This window comes from Typopeltis vanoorti, chromosome 19 (genome assembly GCF_054136105.1).
Source record: "Typopeltis vanoorti isolate ZY-2024b chromosome 19, IOZ_Tvanoo_1.0, whole genome shotgun sequence".
Classification (NCBI taxonomy): Eukaryota; Metazoa; Arthropoda; class Arachnida; order Uropygi; family Thelyphonidae; genus Typopeltis; species Typopeltis vanoorti.
Genome location: NC_143567.1, coordinates 66558929 through 66579083, shown reverse-complemented (window position 1 = coordinate 66579083; position 20155 = coordinate 66558929). Strand labels below are relative to the sequence as shown.

General features: G+C 36.0%; 1 protein-coding gene across 1 annotated transcript in view; it reads left to right on the top strand.

Moving 5' to 3' along the window:
* LOC150096202 (uncharacterized) overlaps window positions 1-20155 on the top strand; it is an 881296-nt gene that overhangs the window by 259983 nt on the left and 601158 nt on the right. The window contains exon 6 of the mRNA XM_090409004.1: window positions 9775-9918. Coding sequence (XP_090265130.1) covers window positions 9775-9918 — 144 coding nt within the window. The remainder of the gene's footprint in view (window positions 1-9774; window positions 9919-20155) is intronic.

The window sequence follows — 20155 nt, the reverse complement described above, 5'->3', positions numbered from 1 at the left end:
AACCAATATTACTTTGAAAGTCTTCTTCTTCTTCCTAACATGGAATTTAGGCCATGTGGCCTGTTCCGGTCTCATGCCATCTCTTTCTTGGTCTTCCGATTCTTCTTTTTCCATTTATTTTGTATCTGTATAATATTTTTGGTAGTCTGCTGTTGTCCATTCGATTTAAATGTTTTAGCCATTTTTGTGTATACTGTCTTATGTAGTGATTAATTGGTTTTATTTTCAGGGATTGTAAGATTTCTTCATTTGTTTTGTGGTCCCACTTGGTATATCCAGCTGTTTTTCTGAGGAACTTCATTTCTACTGCTTGAATTCGTTTTTCATCTTTCCTTTTCATGGTCCATGTTTCACTTCCGTATAGTAGAGTTGGTTTTGACAAGACATTATATAGTCTGATTCTAGTGTGTTTTTGTACCAGGGATGGCTTAAATATATTATTTATTATGCCATTTACTTTGACAAAGTTTGATATTTTAGTGTCTATGTCTTTTTCTTCTTCGTATGATAGATCACATCCCAAGTATCTGAAAGTGTTTACTTGTTCTAGTATTTTATTATCTATCACTATTTTACTTCTTATTGGGTTTTCTCCTTTGAATGCCATTATTTTTGTTTTTTCTTTGGATATTGTCATATTATATTGCTTTGAGATATCATTTAATGATTTTAATGATCTTTGTAAGTCATCTTCTGATGTAGCTAATACTATTTGATCATCAGCAAATAGTAGTGTATCTATCTTCATTTGCGGGGTCATTTGTATACCAAATGGGTTATGCTGTTTCCAGATTGTTATTATTTCATTTATATATATATTGAAAAGCAGAGGTGAGAGGGTACATCCTTGTCGTACCCCTCTTGATATATCTTTCCATTCTGAGGTGTGTTCTAATTTAACTGCTATTACTACTTTGAAAGTAAGTAAATAAATATATTGGAATAAAAACCTAATAATACTCATAGTACAAATCTATCCTAATTTTTTTTTTATCTCCAGGAAACGCACACAAATGAAATATATATAAAAATAAACATTCACGTATATATATATATATATATATATATATATATATTTATCCTTTTTCACACACTATCTTAAACACCTCCCCCCCCGTTTCCCTATCTGTCTTGTTTTCCCACTCTCTTATTCCCTTAGCTCACATTACTCACCCCTCCTCACTAGCTCTCCCACCCTACTTTCCATCTGTTTCATGTTACCTCTTATTTCCTTAGATTATCTGTTCACTGTAGTCATTACCCTCCCTTACAACAATGGTTTTTCCAGCTGACCCACATCAAAACTATTTAAATACAATCTGTCTCTCTTATCCATCAGTTCCTTGTATTTATTCCACATGTTCACAAAATGCCCATAGTTCTCCTCATACAGCTCTGCTAGTGTACTATTCATACGGTGACCATACATCCTTTATTTAAGAGGACAGTCCTTTATTTCACTACTCTATCCTTTAGATTTTTTTTTTTTCTAAAATGACCATTTTGTCCTTTATTTTATGAATTGAGATAGTAAATTGAATATTGGCACTTATTGCAATGTCCATAGAAACATGAAATTGTCATTTTACGGCATTTGCTTGTGGCGCGGCATATATGGCTGCGTCGTTGATGTTAATGCATGCATATTGCACTTACTCTGTGTGTGTAGTGTAGAGTATTGATTATTTAAATAACTGGGACAGCTCTTTCGTGGAAATGGAAATATTTGAATGGGTCCTACTGTGAGAAATCCCTCTTTGGTTGAAGATTGAGGAAAGTGTTTTGTTCATTTCCAGTCACTGGAACTTAAATATAAATGACGCAGAACTATTTGATGAAGTTTTATATATTAAAAGTTATGTCACTATCACCAGTGAAAAGATCAAAGAATAGTGACAAAATGACGAGTCCTGTCAACATAGATGGGGTTGAAATTTTTAAATATTACAAATAAGCACATATCTTTTAAAAACATTTTAAAAATTGTTGAATTTTGCTTATGTCTCCCTGGATCTAATGCCCCCACTGAACAAGTATTTTCATTAGTGAACAATATATGGACCAGTGGAAAAAAACAATTAAAAATCGAAACATTGAAAGCATGCATTTATACCAAATGCAAGTTTGACATGAATTGTATACAGTTTTATGAATTTTTAAAATACAAACCTGATTTATTAAAAAAAGTTCATTCTTGTGAAAAGTATCAAAATTAAATTTTTTTAAGTAATAATATGATTGTTTAATGCTATGTATATGCTTATATATTATAACAAATATTACAAACAAATAAAGCTTTTTAGTTTTAGTGAAACAAATAAATGCAACCTGCTTTTTTATTATGAAACAATTTCTGATCTGTCCTTTATTTTCTTCAAAAAAATATGGTCACCGGTTTTTTTTTTACTCAACAACCTTTTGATATCCATTTTCATATTCTCCTTGTTACTAGCCAAATCATTTACTCCTACTACTGCTATCCACACTTTTGCTTACTTTCTCCTCATATCCAGTGCCTGTTCCTCTGTCTGATACCCTTGTTGTTGTTGTTTTTTTTCCGACAGATTTTCTTTTTTCTTTGTAACATATGATACAAGTTGTTTAAAAAAAGATAAGTATTAGTAGTAAGGAAAGATTTTATTGCATTTATGTCATAACAGAACTGTTTTTTCGGTTTGCGCTATTCAAACTGAGATTTTTTTGTATTATTGAGTAGTATTTTGTTAGGATTTTATTGTCTCTATTGTCTCGATAAATTGATGTATCAATCAATTGTATACATGGTGGCTGACAGTTTTAGCACTACACCTAGCTCTCCCCCTCTCCTCCCCACCATTTAAAGACTACATTGTTTGTATCATAGCTGATGATTCTCTAGCTTGCTACACATGCGGTATGTATGCATCCTGTTGTTTAAAAATGTGGGAGTGTCAAATGGGAATGTGTATGTGTGCATGAAATGTAAGCAGTGGGAAGGCTATGGGAGACATAAGTGTCTTGATCTTGAGATTTAACGGAGCAGAGATAGTGCTTTGGAAATGGGTGATTTTCATTCCTGGATGCCAGTAGTGTGTTGGAGAGTGGGCGAATGTTAAAGACATATATATAGATTTAGCTGTCTGTGCGGTTAGCCTAGTGGCTTTGCACTTTGCAACCATATGCCTGGGGAAGGAGTGTCTTGGGTTTGATTCCTGTCGGCAGTGTGAGGAGCTTAAGGATTTTCCTCAGCCATAGCCAAGTTAGCCAGTTTTGGGCATGGATGGCAGATTTTTTTTCGCCAGTTTATCTGGGGTTTTTCATCCTACAAGCAGGCAAACCGGACCTGTGAACACACTGGGATTACAGTCAGGAATACTGACCCAGCCATAGGCCTGATTGGTCAGCTATGCCAGTTCAGAGCCCGAATAAAATTTGGGAGACTGAGATGGTGCCGTACCTCCCTGTAAAGGGGACTCACGGCCGTTGTATCATCATACGATAATTATTATTATAGATTTAGCAGACGGAGATGGTTTGTCTGATGGATGGCCATGATTGTATGTGAATGTAAATTGAAAGCAGAATGTGTGGAGAGAAATAGAATTGCTGAGAAAGGAGATGGAAGAAATGAAAACTGAGTTGAGGAGGGTAAGTGAAGATCATGAGAGGATAGAGAGGGTGACTAGTTTGAGAGGAATGAGAGTAGTTATAAGAGAATGGCTGGCTTCAGAATGCAAGGGAGAGAGAGAGAGAAAGAAAGGAATGAGAACGGGAGAGACAGGGGATGAGAAGAAATTGAAGAAAGTCTACAGAGTGTAGAAGCAAGAGATCAGAAAGCAAATGAGAGAGGCAGGCAAGAAAATGGGAGAGACTGCGGAAGAGAGGAAATTGCAGAAAGCTGAGAGAATGTGGAAACAAGGAATAGTGAGATGAGAGGGGAGAAGATTGGAAGCCATGAGTCAAGTATGCCAGTGAGAGAATGGTGAACGAATTTGTTCGTAGTGTCATGTATGGAGATTTGATCATTTAGGGTGTGCAGAATACAGTGCTAGATTAGTGCTTGTCTGGTGGAACAACACAAAGTGTAGCAATGGCAGTGAAAAGGGTTAAAAGTGTAGAAGAGATGATGATAATGGTCGGGATGAATGACCTGAGAGGTGGCATGAATCATGTAGAACATGTAGATTTGAGATTGATGATATAAATATTCTTACACAATTCAGTGTATGGCTTGGAAGTCATGAGTAGCTGTGCATTCATATGTTGCGAGTGATACTCCGCACTGTTTTTTGCTGTCAATTTGGTTTAACACATGTTATGTAAAGGTTTGTGATATTTGACAGTAAATTGTATCTGAGAGATATGCCATGACCTCCGATATTGGTATAATATGGTTTAGTTTTTTTTTTTTTTAATCTTTGTTCAATAATTTCTAGATTGTAACTGAAAATAAATAAACCATAATGTATTACTGAAATAGAGAGCCAAAGGCTTATTTATCATACATGTCCTCTAGGAGATATGCTTTACATTATGGAAAATACTAAGGAAAGTGATCTGGAGCTTACTCCACCTTTACTACGAATTGCCCATAAGGTTGCTTATGCTTGCATCCCCCGAAACTTTTAGTTTCTATATATTCGGCACGAAACTTTTGTAGTTTCTATATTTGGCTATGAAATAATGTTGGATTCAATATCCACTTAATTTGTACCATCATGTATTATATTTGCAGTGTTTTTTCTTTATGTTTTATTGCTTGTTTGCTGAGGTCTGGAATGTCATTTTGCTTGTAATCGTAGAATTTATGCCGATAAGAAAAAAACTAAAAACTAGAACTGTTTAAACGACTCTTGATAACATCTTTTGATAAAAAAATTGCGGTAAATAATTTGGTACAAGTATTTATTAAACATTTACTTTGCATTCATTTTTTATCTTTCCTAAAAGAGTACCATATAAAACAAATTATTAATACAGTAATTGATCATGGACGAATTATAATTTTTACCATTGATTATTAGATTTGATTAATGCGATTTTGATATACGCGATAACATCGAGGGATTAATTAACTTTGTTAATCGAGGGACACTTGTATATCGAACAGTATATATCTTTTTACTTTGTCAAATGATTTTTCGTAATCTATAAACAAAAGTTGAGTTTCTAAATTAAATTCTCTTCTTTTTTCTATAAGTAGTTTTAAACAGAAAGCTGCATCCATTGTAGAGCATCCTTTTCTAAATCATTTTGACATTCTAATAAATAATATTTTTTGGCTGCATATTTTTAGTTTTTCATTAAGTATTCTACTATATATTTTGTGGCATGTATTCAATAAACTCATTCAATTACAAAGGCTCAATACAATATTATTATAGAAAAGATTATTTCAGTCAAAAATGTGGTGGTGGAATGATACTCATAATAAGAGATGAATTATGCACTCTCAGGATGGAGAATTCACAGTGGAAATAAACACCATTAGCTTTGAGTGTAGAGCCTCTGTAGCTCAGTCACTATACACAAAGCCCTTTGGTCAGAAAAGACCTTGGTTCGTTTCCCGTTAGTGACGTGAGGACCCTTTATCTGGTCTCTTTTGCCAAAAGGAGTTAACCAGTCTCATATGGAGGTAGGTTTTTCTTTTACTCCTACAATATTATTAGAATATTAAAATGGATTCAGAAACTTGGGTTTTTTGTCCCCCAGAACAGGTAAACTAGCCCCATGAACACATGCATCTACAGACATAGGACACACTGGGAGGCATAGACCAACTACCTTATCCTCGAGATGGTTGCGGTTGCAAGAATAAGAAACCTCGACACTGTAAAAGCAGAAGAAGAGAATCAAGAAAGAAAGAAAAGCTTTGAGAGTATATGGTGAGATAGATGTTTATAAGACAAACTGTTTAGTAGGATGTTGCTACAGATTGGGAAATACAAATGTTGATTAGCAGGCAATGTTTAGGCAAATTAGTTTGGAAAGTACAAAGCGAGTGATCATTATAGGGGATTTCTTTTGGATTTCTTGAAGCGAAACTGTCTTAGGCAACACGTGGTGGAGGGAACACAAGGATCACGAGTTTAGGATTTGGTCATAGTATCAGAGGATCTTATTGTGGCTGAGATGTCATTTTTGCCCCTTATCATTGAGAGTGACCATGTAGTTTTGACTTGAAGGTTTAATAAGCATGTAGAGTTATCAATACAGAAAGAATTTATGTGGAATTATAAAGCAGCAACTATCATAGACTTAGAAGCCAGTTTGCAGGAATGCAATGGATGAAAGAATTTGAAGGAGAAGGGTCATTAGTACATGAGAGATACTTAAGAAAACATTGTTCACAGCAATGACAAATTGTATACTTTGAGGGAAGAAGATAAAGCAGTTTAGAGTCAAATATATGACAAGAGAAATATAAGGGGCATTAGTGAAGAAAAAGAGATTATGGAAGACATGTAAAGAGAGAGGTGGAGAACAGTTGAATGAGGAATATGAAGCTCAGGATTGAAAAGTGACTAGTATTGTAAGGTTCAAGGCAAGATTTAAAAAAAAGAAGAAAACGTTAGTAACAAATTCACAAGGACATTAATCATGCAAACACACTAAGTTATCAAAAATAAACAATATTATTATTATTATTATTTGACACCTCCAGGGAGTCCAAGACTCATCGTGGGAGGGCACCTACTCTAAAACTCTCCGTCTCCACCACTCAACCTCACCCACTGCCCCCATTGTCTACACCAACGCCATCTACTGTCCACTGCCAAGACTAGTATTTTCACAATCACAAACATCCATGGCCACGACGGGAGTCGAACCCGCAGCCTTTTGGCTGGAGAGCGATTACACTAACCACTCAGCCAACCAGGCAGGCTTATACTAAAATGCAAGCCGGTTATTACACAAAATAGCACTTATCTTTTCTGGAGCCCTTTACCAACAGTAAGCACATTGACATGACTCTAGTGGCCTAAAGAGAAAGAAATAATCTACTAACATACTTGGTTTAATTATCCAAGTGTAAGCAAACAAGTTTACGTGTGAACTATTTTCAGGACTGGGGAAACTTGTGGTAAAGGTGTATGACTTCACATCACTTGCCTTAGTATCCCACAATGCAAAGCATATATCCTTATAGGTATGTATAATGCTATGCATTATGGGAGGGTCACTACCCAGACCAGTTTCCCTGTATTATGTGCGGGGTTACCTCTTCAAAAATTTGTGATCCCCCAGATCACCCAACAATGAGTGACCCGAAGGATCTTTTAACTCAACGTTGTTCCACTCAGCAACAGGCTTACCCAGTCACTGAGAAGAACTCTCAGTGTTGGCTCTACCCAGTGGCAGGCCCACCCCACCACTGAGCAGAACCGCACATATCTCATATGAGGGGTAACAGCAACAGCCAGGCCTCACTTAGAACTTCATTGGCTACAGCATTACCATTCATTACCCTAGGCAGAATCTCTGCTTCCCCAGAATCAACATCAACCAGTGTCAATCTTTATTGAGGTCCCGTCAGTGGGAGCCAGACCCAGAGGTGATACCAAGGGTGAAGTAATGCAGAAGTCACGTTTTTACATATGAGTTGCCAAAAAGGTGTCACACCTTATTATTAAAATACTCTGAATTAGAGATAGTTGTTGAAAGTGTTTCCACTTGTTTATACTATAAATTAAAGATACAAGAAATTATATACTTGGTTTAATCCTTTATACAAGCGTAAGCAAAGAGGTTTGCACCTGAATTATTTTCAGCACTGGGGCTCTCATGGTAAAAGTGTATGACTTCACATCACTTGCCTTAGTATCCCATAATGCAAAGCACACATCCTTATGGATATGTATAATGCTGTGCATTATGGGAAGTTGGGGAGACTATGAATATATTATGTTTATGCCAGAGTAAGCTGAATGTGAAGGTTAGTCTAAGAAAGGAAAACTTATTTTGAAAGAATATTCATGCATTATTCAAAGTAAGAGGGACAGAGGTAAGATCTTTCTTGCAGGTAATAAGACAGGACTGTATTTTAATAGCATTGAAGTTCACTAAATTGTCATCACGTCACTTAAGAATGGTGAGAAGATCGGTGTGATGATGATTATGAAAGACCTCTTAAGTTTCAGTAATTTGCTACAGGATTTCTTGAATACAGGAGAGGAATGGAGAGTACTATTACCAGCAAAACTATGAATAGGATTTGAAGAGAGAGAGTGTGTGTGTGTGTTCGTGTGCGCGCGCGCGTGCGTGCGTGTAAAAGAGGAATAGCACAGATGAGAATACAGAACCCTGCAGTACTCCGGCATTGGTAGAGAAGAAAGCTCACTGTCATAGACAGTGAGCTATCAGAAAAGAAGCTAGCAATCCATTTACAAAGAGCAGGAAGGAGACCACAAGATGGAAGCTTCTCGTGAAGGCTTTGATTGAAACATAATCAAATGCCTTGGAAATATCAAGAGCAATCACATGGATATCTCCTAATCTTTGTATAGCATGTGTACAAATAGAGGTAAGGTTATCAAGTAGGTCTGCTGTAAAATGCAAATGGCAAAATACATATTTGTTATACTAATTAACTGATGGGTCTCTAGGTAGTGAAGAAGTTAGTTGAAGGCTTTTCCATCACTTTCAAGAGTACTGAGTACAATAGGTGAAAGCAATGGGATGATAATTTGATGGCTGACTTTTAGTTCACTTTTCAGATACAAGCTAAATCAAGACTGTCTTCAGTGCTGTTAAGTAGATGCCAAATGAATATGACAACTTATATAGGTGATACAGGATGGTTATTAATTCTGGAGCACAAGTTTTTAAGCATGGTTGGAGGAATATCATCTAGACCATTAGTATCAAGACTAATGAGGATTTTTATGATGTCCTTTTTGAGAAAGATAAGAGGATGCATGCAGTGAGTGATTTGCCTGGTCGTCTAAAAACAAGAGTTGGAGAAAAAGACTGATGCCAAAAAGTCTAGCGTATCTTTGAGTGATGTTACAATGGTATGCCATCATTATGTGAGAGATAGGCAGACAATCACATCCAATACCCTTAGCAAGAGAATAGATAGCTTGGCTATCAGTTGAGCAGGATGCAAGCTTATTGTATTTTGCCCTTATGATGTCTGGTTTGGATTTTTTAAAAAATTTTTTATACTTAATATTCTTTATTAATTATATTGCAGTTCTGATTTAGGATGATCCTTCCTGTTTTTGTTTTTATCTCAGCCAGTTATGACAGTCTTGCTTATGCATTTTCTCTATTAGCATCATATCTTATCAGCTGATGTTTTGCATATGAAATAATCTGTTTTTATTCACTGTTCTCTGATTCTTTCCACTGAAGCAACAGGAAATTTTGTTTATTGGAATTCAAGTGGTGTCCATACTTATCATTTCATTTGTGTTATACCATTATAATGCAAATTTCAAGTAGAAATGATATTCAGTATTTTCATCTAATGGGATGGGATATAGTGGTACACTGCAGAAAGGAAAGGATTGGACATTGATTTGACATTCCTAATAAGACATTTTTAGGAGATATGGAGTCCTTCCTCTGGACTTGATCTACCCAGAAATTGAAACAAAGTGAAAAATTTAAAGGGAAATACAAAAACTTATATAGAAGTAAGCAGTATTTTATTAAAAAAATATTAACTGTGTAATTCAACAAGACATATAAATAACAATAACAAAAATTGGTGATATTGATGAACTTGAACACCTCTTGTAAATGTTTAAATTGGAGTTAATGAAATTCAGAATTTTACTTTTTTTTTAGGAGATCTGTTAAATGAGGAGGAAGTACTGAACTGGTTGTTCGAGTTTCAAGATCTAGGTGATGAAGCTGAAGCTATTGAAGATGTAAATGCACGAGCTCTAAAGGAAATGATAGATGAATCTCCCTTTTTGGCAGTATTATTCTGTAAGTCCTGTTTAAGTGATAACTGAAACTTAAAATGCTTTCCTTATGTACTGAAAGTTTTAATTTAACCTATTGTTTCATTGACTTAGTGAATATATTAAGGCCAAAAATAATCACTCGTTTTTGCCATATTCATTATATCTTTCTCCAACATCCAATTTGCTAATGAACTCCACTCTTCACATCTTCAAGTAGAAATTCTTCAAGTAGAAAAAAATATTATATCAATGAAAATTGCTATAAGAAATACACAGTCATCCCTCAACTTACGCCTGGGTTCCGTTCCATCCTGCAGGATGTAAGTCAAGTTGGATGTAAGTCAATACATTAGATCAACAGAGTTATAGGGGTTAGGGACTTAACCATAATAAGTATACTGTCATTTTTTTTTTATACAATGAAACTTGTGGTGAATTCATTACTAAAAAACACATGTACTAACCACAATGATAAGTTTTAATACGTAAATATTTCATCCCAAATATCTTGGGACATCCTCAGTACAATAATTCAAACAATACTAGGAATAACATACAGTTAGGGTGCATGATTACAATGGAATCCCAATATGCATGCAGTGCGTGTTATAGAATTAAATTAAAATATAACTGAAAAAAAAAAAAAAAAGATAACATATATAAAGAGATTATTTTATACAATTTTGTATGACAATTTCCTATACTTTAGCAAGAACGTCATTACAGTTTAAATTTGGTCTGTGTAGTAGGGCTTCAGCATTTTCTTTATATAAACTTTCATGTTTATATAAAGATCTTGTGGGCATATCAAGGTCTTATAAAAAGGAATATCAATTTCCATATCTCTACTTGTGTGTGTTCTTCAATAGCCAAGTAACCTTATGAGTTACCTTAGCAATATGTCCTCTAAGCTTTGACACTCTGTCTACCACCATCCCTAAATCTCTATCTTCATCTATTTCCTAGAGTACAGTGCCATCAATGTGATACACAATTTGTAATCTATTATCCCAAAATGCATAACTTTACATTTCTCCACATTAAAGTGATACCCATTATCTTATGTCCACACTGACAGATTATTTAAATTGTCCTACAAGCTCTCCACATCACTTTGATTAACTATTACTCTACCTAATTTTGGATCATCAGCAAACAAATATTTCCTGTATCACTTATGTACAAATTAAACAGCAATGGTCCCTGCATTGAACCACTAGTCACATGTTTTTATCTTGACTGGCCCTCCATATACTACTTTTTGATATCTGTCCAGCAGCCACCCTCTTATCCACATGACCAATGTCATACTCATCCCTGTTTGTTCTAATTTGTGTAACAGAGGTCCATGTGGTATTCTGTCAGATGTCTTTGAAAAATCCAGCGGAATCGTCTTGTAGCCATTTCCTTTATTCACTCAGCCTGTTACTCTATTATAAAAATGTTAGTAAATTACTAAGGCATGACCAACCCTTCACAAAGCCATGTTGTCTGTCATACAGTATCATATTTTTATCCACCCATTCGTGAATTCTCTTTTTGACCAATTTTTCTATTACTTTTACCACCACTCATGATATACTGATTGGTCTATAATTTGCTACTGCAGTCTTAGAACCTCCCTTATGCAAGGGAATAATTTTGCCCTATTTCCACTCCCTTGCAATTCTACCAGAGTCGTCGTAATTGTCTTCCTATCCGGGCTCTAGGCCATGTGGCCTGTTCCGGATTCAGCCCATCTTCTTCTTGGTCGTCTCCTATTCCTGGTTCCTCTAGGATTATATGTTAAGATCTTTTTTTGGTAGCCTTTCTCTCTGCATTCTATTCTTGCTATATGGCCTAGCCAGTTTTTCCTATATTTGATCATTGAGTTTGTTATGGGATTGAGTTTGAGATTTTTAATTATTTCACTATTTCTTTTTTTATCTAATAGTGCAATTCTACCAGAGCTGAGACTTTAATTAAAGAGCCTAGTCAGTGGCATTGCCAGTTCCTTTGCACATTCTCACAAAACCTGAGCTGATATCCTAAAAACGTTCTAAAATTCTGCAACATCCTAAAAACTTCCAATTCCTCTAATCTCTAATTCCTGAAAACCTCTGTTCCCACATTAGTGTCTGTCACATATGTTAAATCAGTAACCTCAATTGGATGATATACCCTTGCAATGTTGTCACTCAGTAACTAACTATTTTATCTGCTTCTGTCACCTCGTGACCATCCATAGTCATACTTCCTCTTACTTGCTACATAACAAAAGAACTCTGGGATTTTCTTTACCCTTCTCAGCTAGATTCTTCTCATAATCTGATTTTGCCTTCCTTGCAATTCTGGTCTCCTTTCTCCTTATATGTCCTCCACAGCATTTTCTTCTTGAAGTTGAAAGTTTATTTTTCACTTGGTTAGACCATAATAAATTTAGTTTAATCCTGTATCCAAGTGTGAGCAAACAAAGTTTGCACCTGAAAATATCTTCAGGACTGGGGTAAGGTAGTACAACACCGGGCACTTGTAGCAAAGGTGGACCAAGCTAACATTACTCCTATCTCAGTATCTCCCATAATGCAAAACACATCTCCTTGCGGATGTGTATAATGTTATGCATTAAGGGAAGGGCCACTACCCAGACTAGTTTCGACCTTTATTGAGGTCTTTTCAGTGGGAGCCAGGCCCAATAGTGGAGATACCAGGCAGAACAATGGCGAGGTCATCTTTACCTATAGGAGTTGCCAAAAGATGTGCCACCTTTTTGTTAAATTACTCTGGATTTAGAGAAAGATGTTGAAAGTTTATTTTTCACTTGGTTAGACTATAATAAATTTAGTTTAATACTTTATCCAAGTGTGAGCAAACAAAGTTTGAGCCTGAAAATATTTTCAGGACTGGGGTAAGGTATACAACACCGGGCAACTCGTAGCAAAGGTGGACCAAGCTAACATCACTATTATCTCAGTATCTCCCATAATGCAAAACACATCTCCTTGCGGATATATGTAATGTTATGCATTAATATCCGCAAGGAGATGTGTTTCGCATTATGGGAGATACTGAGATAGGAGTGATGTTAGCTTGGTCCACTGCTACGAGTTGCCTGGTGTTGTACTACCTTACCCCAGTCCTGAAGATATTTTCTGGCACAAACTTTGTTTGCTCACACTTGGATAAAGGATTAAACTAAATTTATTGTACATTTTCTTCTTCTGTAGCTCATGATATTACTTTATTATTATTATTCAGGCCTCTAAGGAGTCAAAAGACTCATCGTGGGGGGGTCTTTCCTAAGAAACACAAAGTCTATCAAGACTCATCGAGGGGAGGTCTCCCTGAGAAACACAAAGCCTATCTTACCACTCCTTAAACTCATTGATCGTTCTCGCTCTCACCATTCCATCAGGCAATGCATTCCATGGTGCAACCACCCTCCATGCAAAGAAACCACTCCTCACCCTCTTGCAAAGTTTCCTTTCATAACTTCCAGGGATGGCCTCTTATCATCACTCCTTCTCGCTGTTCAACCAAGTGAAAGAACTCCCCAGTGTCAACCCTATAACGACCTCTCAACAGTTTAAAAGTCTCAATCATATCACCTCTCCTTCTTCTATCCACCAAACTCTGCAGTCCACATTCCCTCAGCCCATCCTCATTACTAACATGGTACAGTCCTTCAACCATCTTTGTTATCCGCCTTTGTACCCATTCCACAGTTAATTTATCCCCTTCAAATCCTGGGGACCGAATCTGAGAAAAATAGTCTGGTCTGATCAGAGACTTGTACAATGGAATGATAACCCTTTTATCTCTGCAGGTCAGCTTCCTTCTCATTATTGCAGCAATCCTCTGTGTTACCTTCACCACCTTTGCAATATGTCCCCTGAATTTCAGGTTTCTATCAATCATCAACCCCAGATCTCTTGTCTCCCCTACTTCCTCCAGTTAACTCCTTATCCATCTAACTCCTATCTAATTTACCTTCTTTACCTTAGGTATACAATTTAATATCTCTTTCTTTAGATGACTCTTAACTATCTCCCATGCACTACTAACATCCTTCCCTTGCAGTGTTTTATACCATGGCACAAATTTAAGCTTCCTCCTAAGCTTGTCATAATTACTTGCCTTGTAGTTCCACATATACTCCTTCTTGACAGAATATTCCTCATGTTTTACAGTCTTCCAAGTCGAGTCCACATAGTCACTTTTGCCAATTGGAGGCAATGCGACCACCTTGGTTATGAATAGCTCTTCTGACCATATGACCAGGTCCAATATTCTCACAGAACTAGTCCCCTCATCACATGCTACCTCACAGTAATTTATCTCTCAGCAGGTGTATATTTCCTTCCTGATCACATTTCCTTCCTATCATGTGATCTTTCTTCTTTCCAGTCTATATCTCCATAGCTGAAGTCCCCCATAATAATCATTTGACCTGTACTCATTGGACTAATTTGCTGATACATGTCTTTCAGATCACCAGTGGAGTCCCCTGGCCTATAGGCAATGATCAACTGTATATTTTGTCTTACTGGCCTTGATCTCATACCAGATTGCTTCAAATAAACAGCCACCCCTCTTGCCTATCTCCTATTCTTTTTGCCTGCAATTCATCCACTATGATCAGCATTAACCCCCCCTCCATCCTACCTTCTATATCTTCTATGAAAATACTAAACCTTTCACATTCTATCTCTATAACTACATCATCTGTTATTAACCTAGGCATTAGTGAGACTTTTGGTGAGGTTGCACTAACCAATGCCAGAAACTCCTCCCACCTGTTCCTTATACTTCTGACATTAGTATATCGAAACTGCAGTATCCCTTTAAGCCCCCCACCACCTTTACTTCCTGAATTAACTACCCTATTCATTATTTTTGCTTGAGAGCTAGATTTTGCACTTAGTCATTCTCACAACTCTCTTCATGGATTCTAGGAAAATTCACTGCAAACATTTTCGGCTTAAACATTTATGCCGTAAAACATTTTTACTGTAAAACATTTTCACTGTAAGACATTTTGCATTAATTTTTGTAAATAATCAATGGATGATAAAGGGTATTATAAAATCATTAAAAAAGCAAATCTTTATTAAGGTGAATGTCAGTGATACATAACATAATGAAATCATTTAAAAATTGTGCAAATTAAAAGAGATGCTGCATAAATAATTAATTTTTTGCTGCGGATTCAACAAATCCATCAGTAACATCGCTCATTGGAAGAAATGATAATGCTGTGAAGCATTTAATTTTCATGTTGAATTCAGCATCTGTTTCATAGCATAACTTCAAACCAATGGCAACAATTTTGCTATAAAGATTTTGTGCCATATGAAATAAACAATCTGTTATAGTTGTTGATGTAAATATGTTAGAAAAAGTGTTGATAGTTGTTTTCTCAAAGTCAACCATTAATGTTTCGGGATTTAATGATGAACGTAAGCCCTTTAAGGTACTGAATAATCTGCTGTAAATTAATTCTGATTTGCCAGGAAGCAAAGTAAAAAAGCCCCCATGGAATCCCTAGGGGTCTCATGCCAGTTCCAAGCCTGGATAAAGGAGGAAGGTCGGTCAGATGAGTGTTGATGCTCTGACCGTAAAGAAAAAACCCGATTGTTATCTGATGCCTATACAATCAACAGCCACAACATGCCGGCTTGGACGTCACCTGGATCAACAAAGGTCTGTGATGCCAGTTGAGCGATTCCATATCATACTCATTACCTGTTGGTGATATCTGCTTCAATTCTTCAGTCAGTTTCCCAACGCTATCTAAATCTAATTTTTCTTCATATAACTCACTACAGTATCTTGTCGATTGTTGTACAATTTTATCTTTATTCATCAATACTTTTCCTTTTTCATCTTTAACTATGATCTGTTTTGGTTGCCACCTTCTATTAATGGTTCTAATCATTTTGTACACCTTCCTAATTTTATGCTCTCCATAGTACTGTTCTATATTTTTGCAATAGGCCTCTATTTCATCTTATCCAGCTGACTGCTTTTTTCACCTCATTACACTTTCTTCTATATTGCTCCTCTATTTGTTCTAATGTATCCCTTCTTATCTTCAGCATTCTTTTATCCTGTACTAACTTCAATGTTTCTTGTCTAATCCATTTCTTCTTGATCTTCTCTTCTTCTGGTACTGTTTCTTCATCTGCATCTTCTATCGCTTCATTACTCCTTTCACTCTTAGATTTGAATTCTTTTCTTTGTCCACACTTTTAAGTTTCTCTTCCAATACTGTTCTGTACCATCTTCCTATTTCTGCTTCACTTATTCTTGCTCTCTTCATTTCTGAAGATCGGATTTATATTTTCTTTTTAATTTCAACTTGATGTTTGCAATCACTAAACTATGATCTAAGTCTATATCCACTCCTTGAAAAGTTTGACACTTATAAGAAGATGTTATCCATCTTCTTTTAATCATAATCATATCAATCTTGTTCTCAGTTTTCCCATAATTTGATCGCCACATGCATTTTCTACACTCCTTTTGCTGAAATCTTGTGTTACAGATCATCTTCTCATGGTCCACAGCAAATTATAACATTTTTTCACCTCGTTCATTTCTTTCTCCGAAACCATATTTTCCCATGACTCTTTCCCAACTATCATTATATATTCCGACATTGGCATTCCAATCTCCTTCAATAATTAGTACATCTTGCTTTGGTATTGTTTCTATTGTCTCTGTCAGATCTTTGTGAAATAAGTCAATATCCTCATCTGTGCTGTCAGATGTGGGTGCATGTATCTGGACTATTGATATATTAAATGATTTGCTTAAAATCATGCTGCTATGATTTGTTCATTAACTGATTTGTAGCCTAACAGTGCCTGTCTGGCTTTTTTTTAAAAAAGGAAACCAACTCCTGCTTGGTATCATGCCATGACCATATGATTTGCATCTATTTATCTTTCCTGCTGATGTCCATCCCAACTCCGCCAGTCCTAGTATATCACACCGACATTTCTTCATTTCCTGGCGAAGTAATTCTAGTTTTCCTGACATCCAAAGTGTTTGTACATTCCATGTAACTACTGATAATAGTTCTGTTAGTTTCTGTTTCCTTTCGGTATCTCACTTTTCGATCCAACCCCCGATTGCTCGATTTGTATAGTGGATCTTGTTGATCCGGGCGACATCTGAGCCGGCATGTTGTAGCTGTTGATTGTATAAGCATCAGATAACAATCATGTTTTTTCTTTACTTTCAGAGCATCAACACTCATCTGACTGATCCTCCTCCTCCTCCTTTATCCAGGCTTGGGACTGGCATGAGACCCCCCCCCCCCCCAAGGATTCCATGGCGACTTTTTGCTTTGCTTCCTGGAAAATCAGAATTAACTTATAGCAGATTATTCAGTGCTTTAAAGGGTTTATGTTCATCATTATATCCTGAAACATTAATGGTTGACGTTGAGAAAGCGACTATCAATGCTTTTTCTAACGTACTTACATCAACAACTATAACAGGTTGTTTATTTCATATGTCACAAAATCTTTATCACAAAATTGTTGCTATTGGTTTGAAGTTATGCTATAAAACAGATGCTGAATTCAACACGAACATTAAATGCTTCACAGCTTAAGCATTTCTTCCAATGAGCGATGTTACTGATGGATTTGTTGAACTGACGATCTGCAGCAAAAAGTTTTTTACGCAGCATCTCTTTTAATTTGCGCAATTTTTAAATGATTTCATTATGTTATGTATCACTGACATTCACCTTAATAAAGATTTGCCTTTTTTAATGATTTTATAATACCCTTTATCATCCATTGGTTATTTACAAAAATTAATGCAAAATGTCTTATGGCAAAAATGTTTTATGTCGAAAATGTCTTACGGCATAAATGTTTATGTCGAAAATGTTTGTGCTGAATTTTCCTATGCCAAAAATGTTTATGCCAAATTTTCCAGCCATGCTCCTCATGGTTGCCTTCATACAAACTCTCATGCTTCCACTCTAATTGCTTAAGTTTTCCTACATTTGCACTTTAGCATTCTGGGTGAACAAAGCTCTCTATAGACACCTAACACTGAAATCATTTAGATGCAGTCCATCAACATTATACATGTCCTTCTTTCCATCAAACATAGATCTCAGATCCAGAAATCCTGCATCATTCCTTCTGTACAACCTATGTATTGATTAATTTGCTACCAACTCTCTCCTGCTCCTTAGTTTGCCTCTATCATAGCAGATTGTAAATCAGGAGACTTAGTCTTCACCTTTGCATTCTTCAGTTTAGCTTCTTCCAGTGACTGTTTTATATTCTCTCTCTCTCTCATAGAGTGCTTCTCACCTGTCAAATCATTTGTGCCAACCAAGATAATCAGTTCTTTTGTCTTGCCTTTTTTTGCAAAAGCGATTTTGTTACACTTTTGTTAAATACTCCCTGATCATCAAGTCTCCACAGATAATTTTCTCCTTAACTTGTTTTTCTTGTTTTTTCCTTAACTTGTTTTTAAATAGCAGTCAGTTGAATAAATTTGTACAAAATAGAAAGTTACACAAAACATTATATTAGAGATAAATATAAATTGAAAGTTATGTACAGTAAGACAGTTGATCAAAGACTAGAAGTACTGGATATGAAGAGTTTCAGATTCACGCACAAATAAATTATTGAATTGTATTATTATCTATTTATGGAACCAGCCTTAGCCCTAAGAAATTCTCCAAACCTCAACAAATTTGGTTGTATGTGACTGCCCCAAATTTGGGAGGCTTACATCAGCAGACCTTCAGCCCAACGGCCAAGAACACCTACTTAGCCTGCTAGAGGGCACCATCAGGACTTTTAGGAGAACAATAGCTTCATCTCTTCATTCCCAGTTACTGTGTTGTAGTGCCTACATGCACGTGATTTTTTTGTAAGTTCCTTTAGAAGATGGCAACGTGACGTTTCCGAAATATCAGAAATATTTATTAAAGTATAATTTAATTTATATTCTGAAGTACGTTGTTCAATTCCTTAAGTGTTTTAATAATGCATAACCAACATATAAGCCTGTCTACGAGAATCAGTATTATTATCATTATCTGAGACCTTCAGGAAGTCAAGAACTCATTGAGAGAGGACATAGACTGTCCACACCTGCTGTCATACCTTCTTTTTAACTCATTCATACTGGATGCATTCACCATTTCAACAGCCAAACTGATCTAGTCACTTACTGCTCTGTGAGATAAAAAATCTGGCTCTTGCCCTTCCTTAAGTGCAAACAAACTTAACTTCCACAGATGCTTCTGTGTCTTCTCCTCACCTTCCGTATAACAAATGATTTCATTAGTTGACAGCTTATAACCCTTTTAGAAGTTTATAGACCTCTATTACATCACTCCTATTTACCAGTATCTGCAGTCCACATACTCTCACTCTGTTCTCATAATCTACATTCCATAATCCCGATATCATTTTTGTTGCTCTTCTCTGCTCTCTTTCCACAGCTTCTTTATCCCCTTTGAACCTAGTAAACCAAATCTGCATGAAGTAGTCCACCTGTGGTCATACCATGGCCTTGTAAACAGGCAAAATAATTTCCATATTCTAAAATGTCATGTAATCTTCAACATCCTAATTATCCTCTGAGTTGTATTTGCAATTTTTACAATGTGTACTTTGAACTTCACTTTCCTATCCACCATAATTCCTATATGGTGGATAGGAAATCTAGTGTCATCAGTTTCTTCTAACATAATCCCACCAGTATCATATGCTGCTGGAAATCTCATCACGATAAAGTGTATAACTTTACACTTACCATCACTGAATTGACAGTCATTGTTTGCCTACTGTTCCAGCAGATTCAAATTCTTTGGTAAGTACTGTATATCAGTCCCTGATTGCCCTTCCTATCTTTATATCATCAGCAAACAGTTCAACATTTCAACCAGGGACTCATCTCTGGGGTACACTACTGGTCACATTAAATTAGATTCACATCCACTTATCCAAGTCGTCAGTCATTTATATTCCATTCCCATATTTTCTAGCTTATGCAATACCTTTCATACAGTATCCTATCAAATGGCTTAGGAAAGTCTAACAGTATCATAGCATATCAATTCCCTTTATCCAACTGAGCATTAACATTATTATAAAATATGAGCAAATTACTAAAACATAACTTCCCTTTAGTGAACCTGTGCTGTTCTTTGTAAATTATAGCTTTTTTTTTCTTTCAATCCCCTTCTGTATATGAATTCTTACCAGCTTCTCTAAAATATTCATCACAAC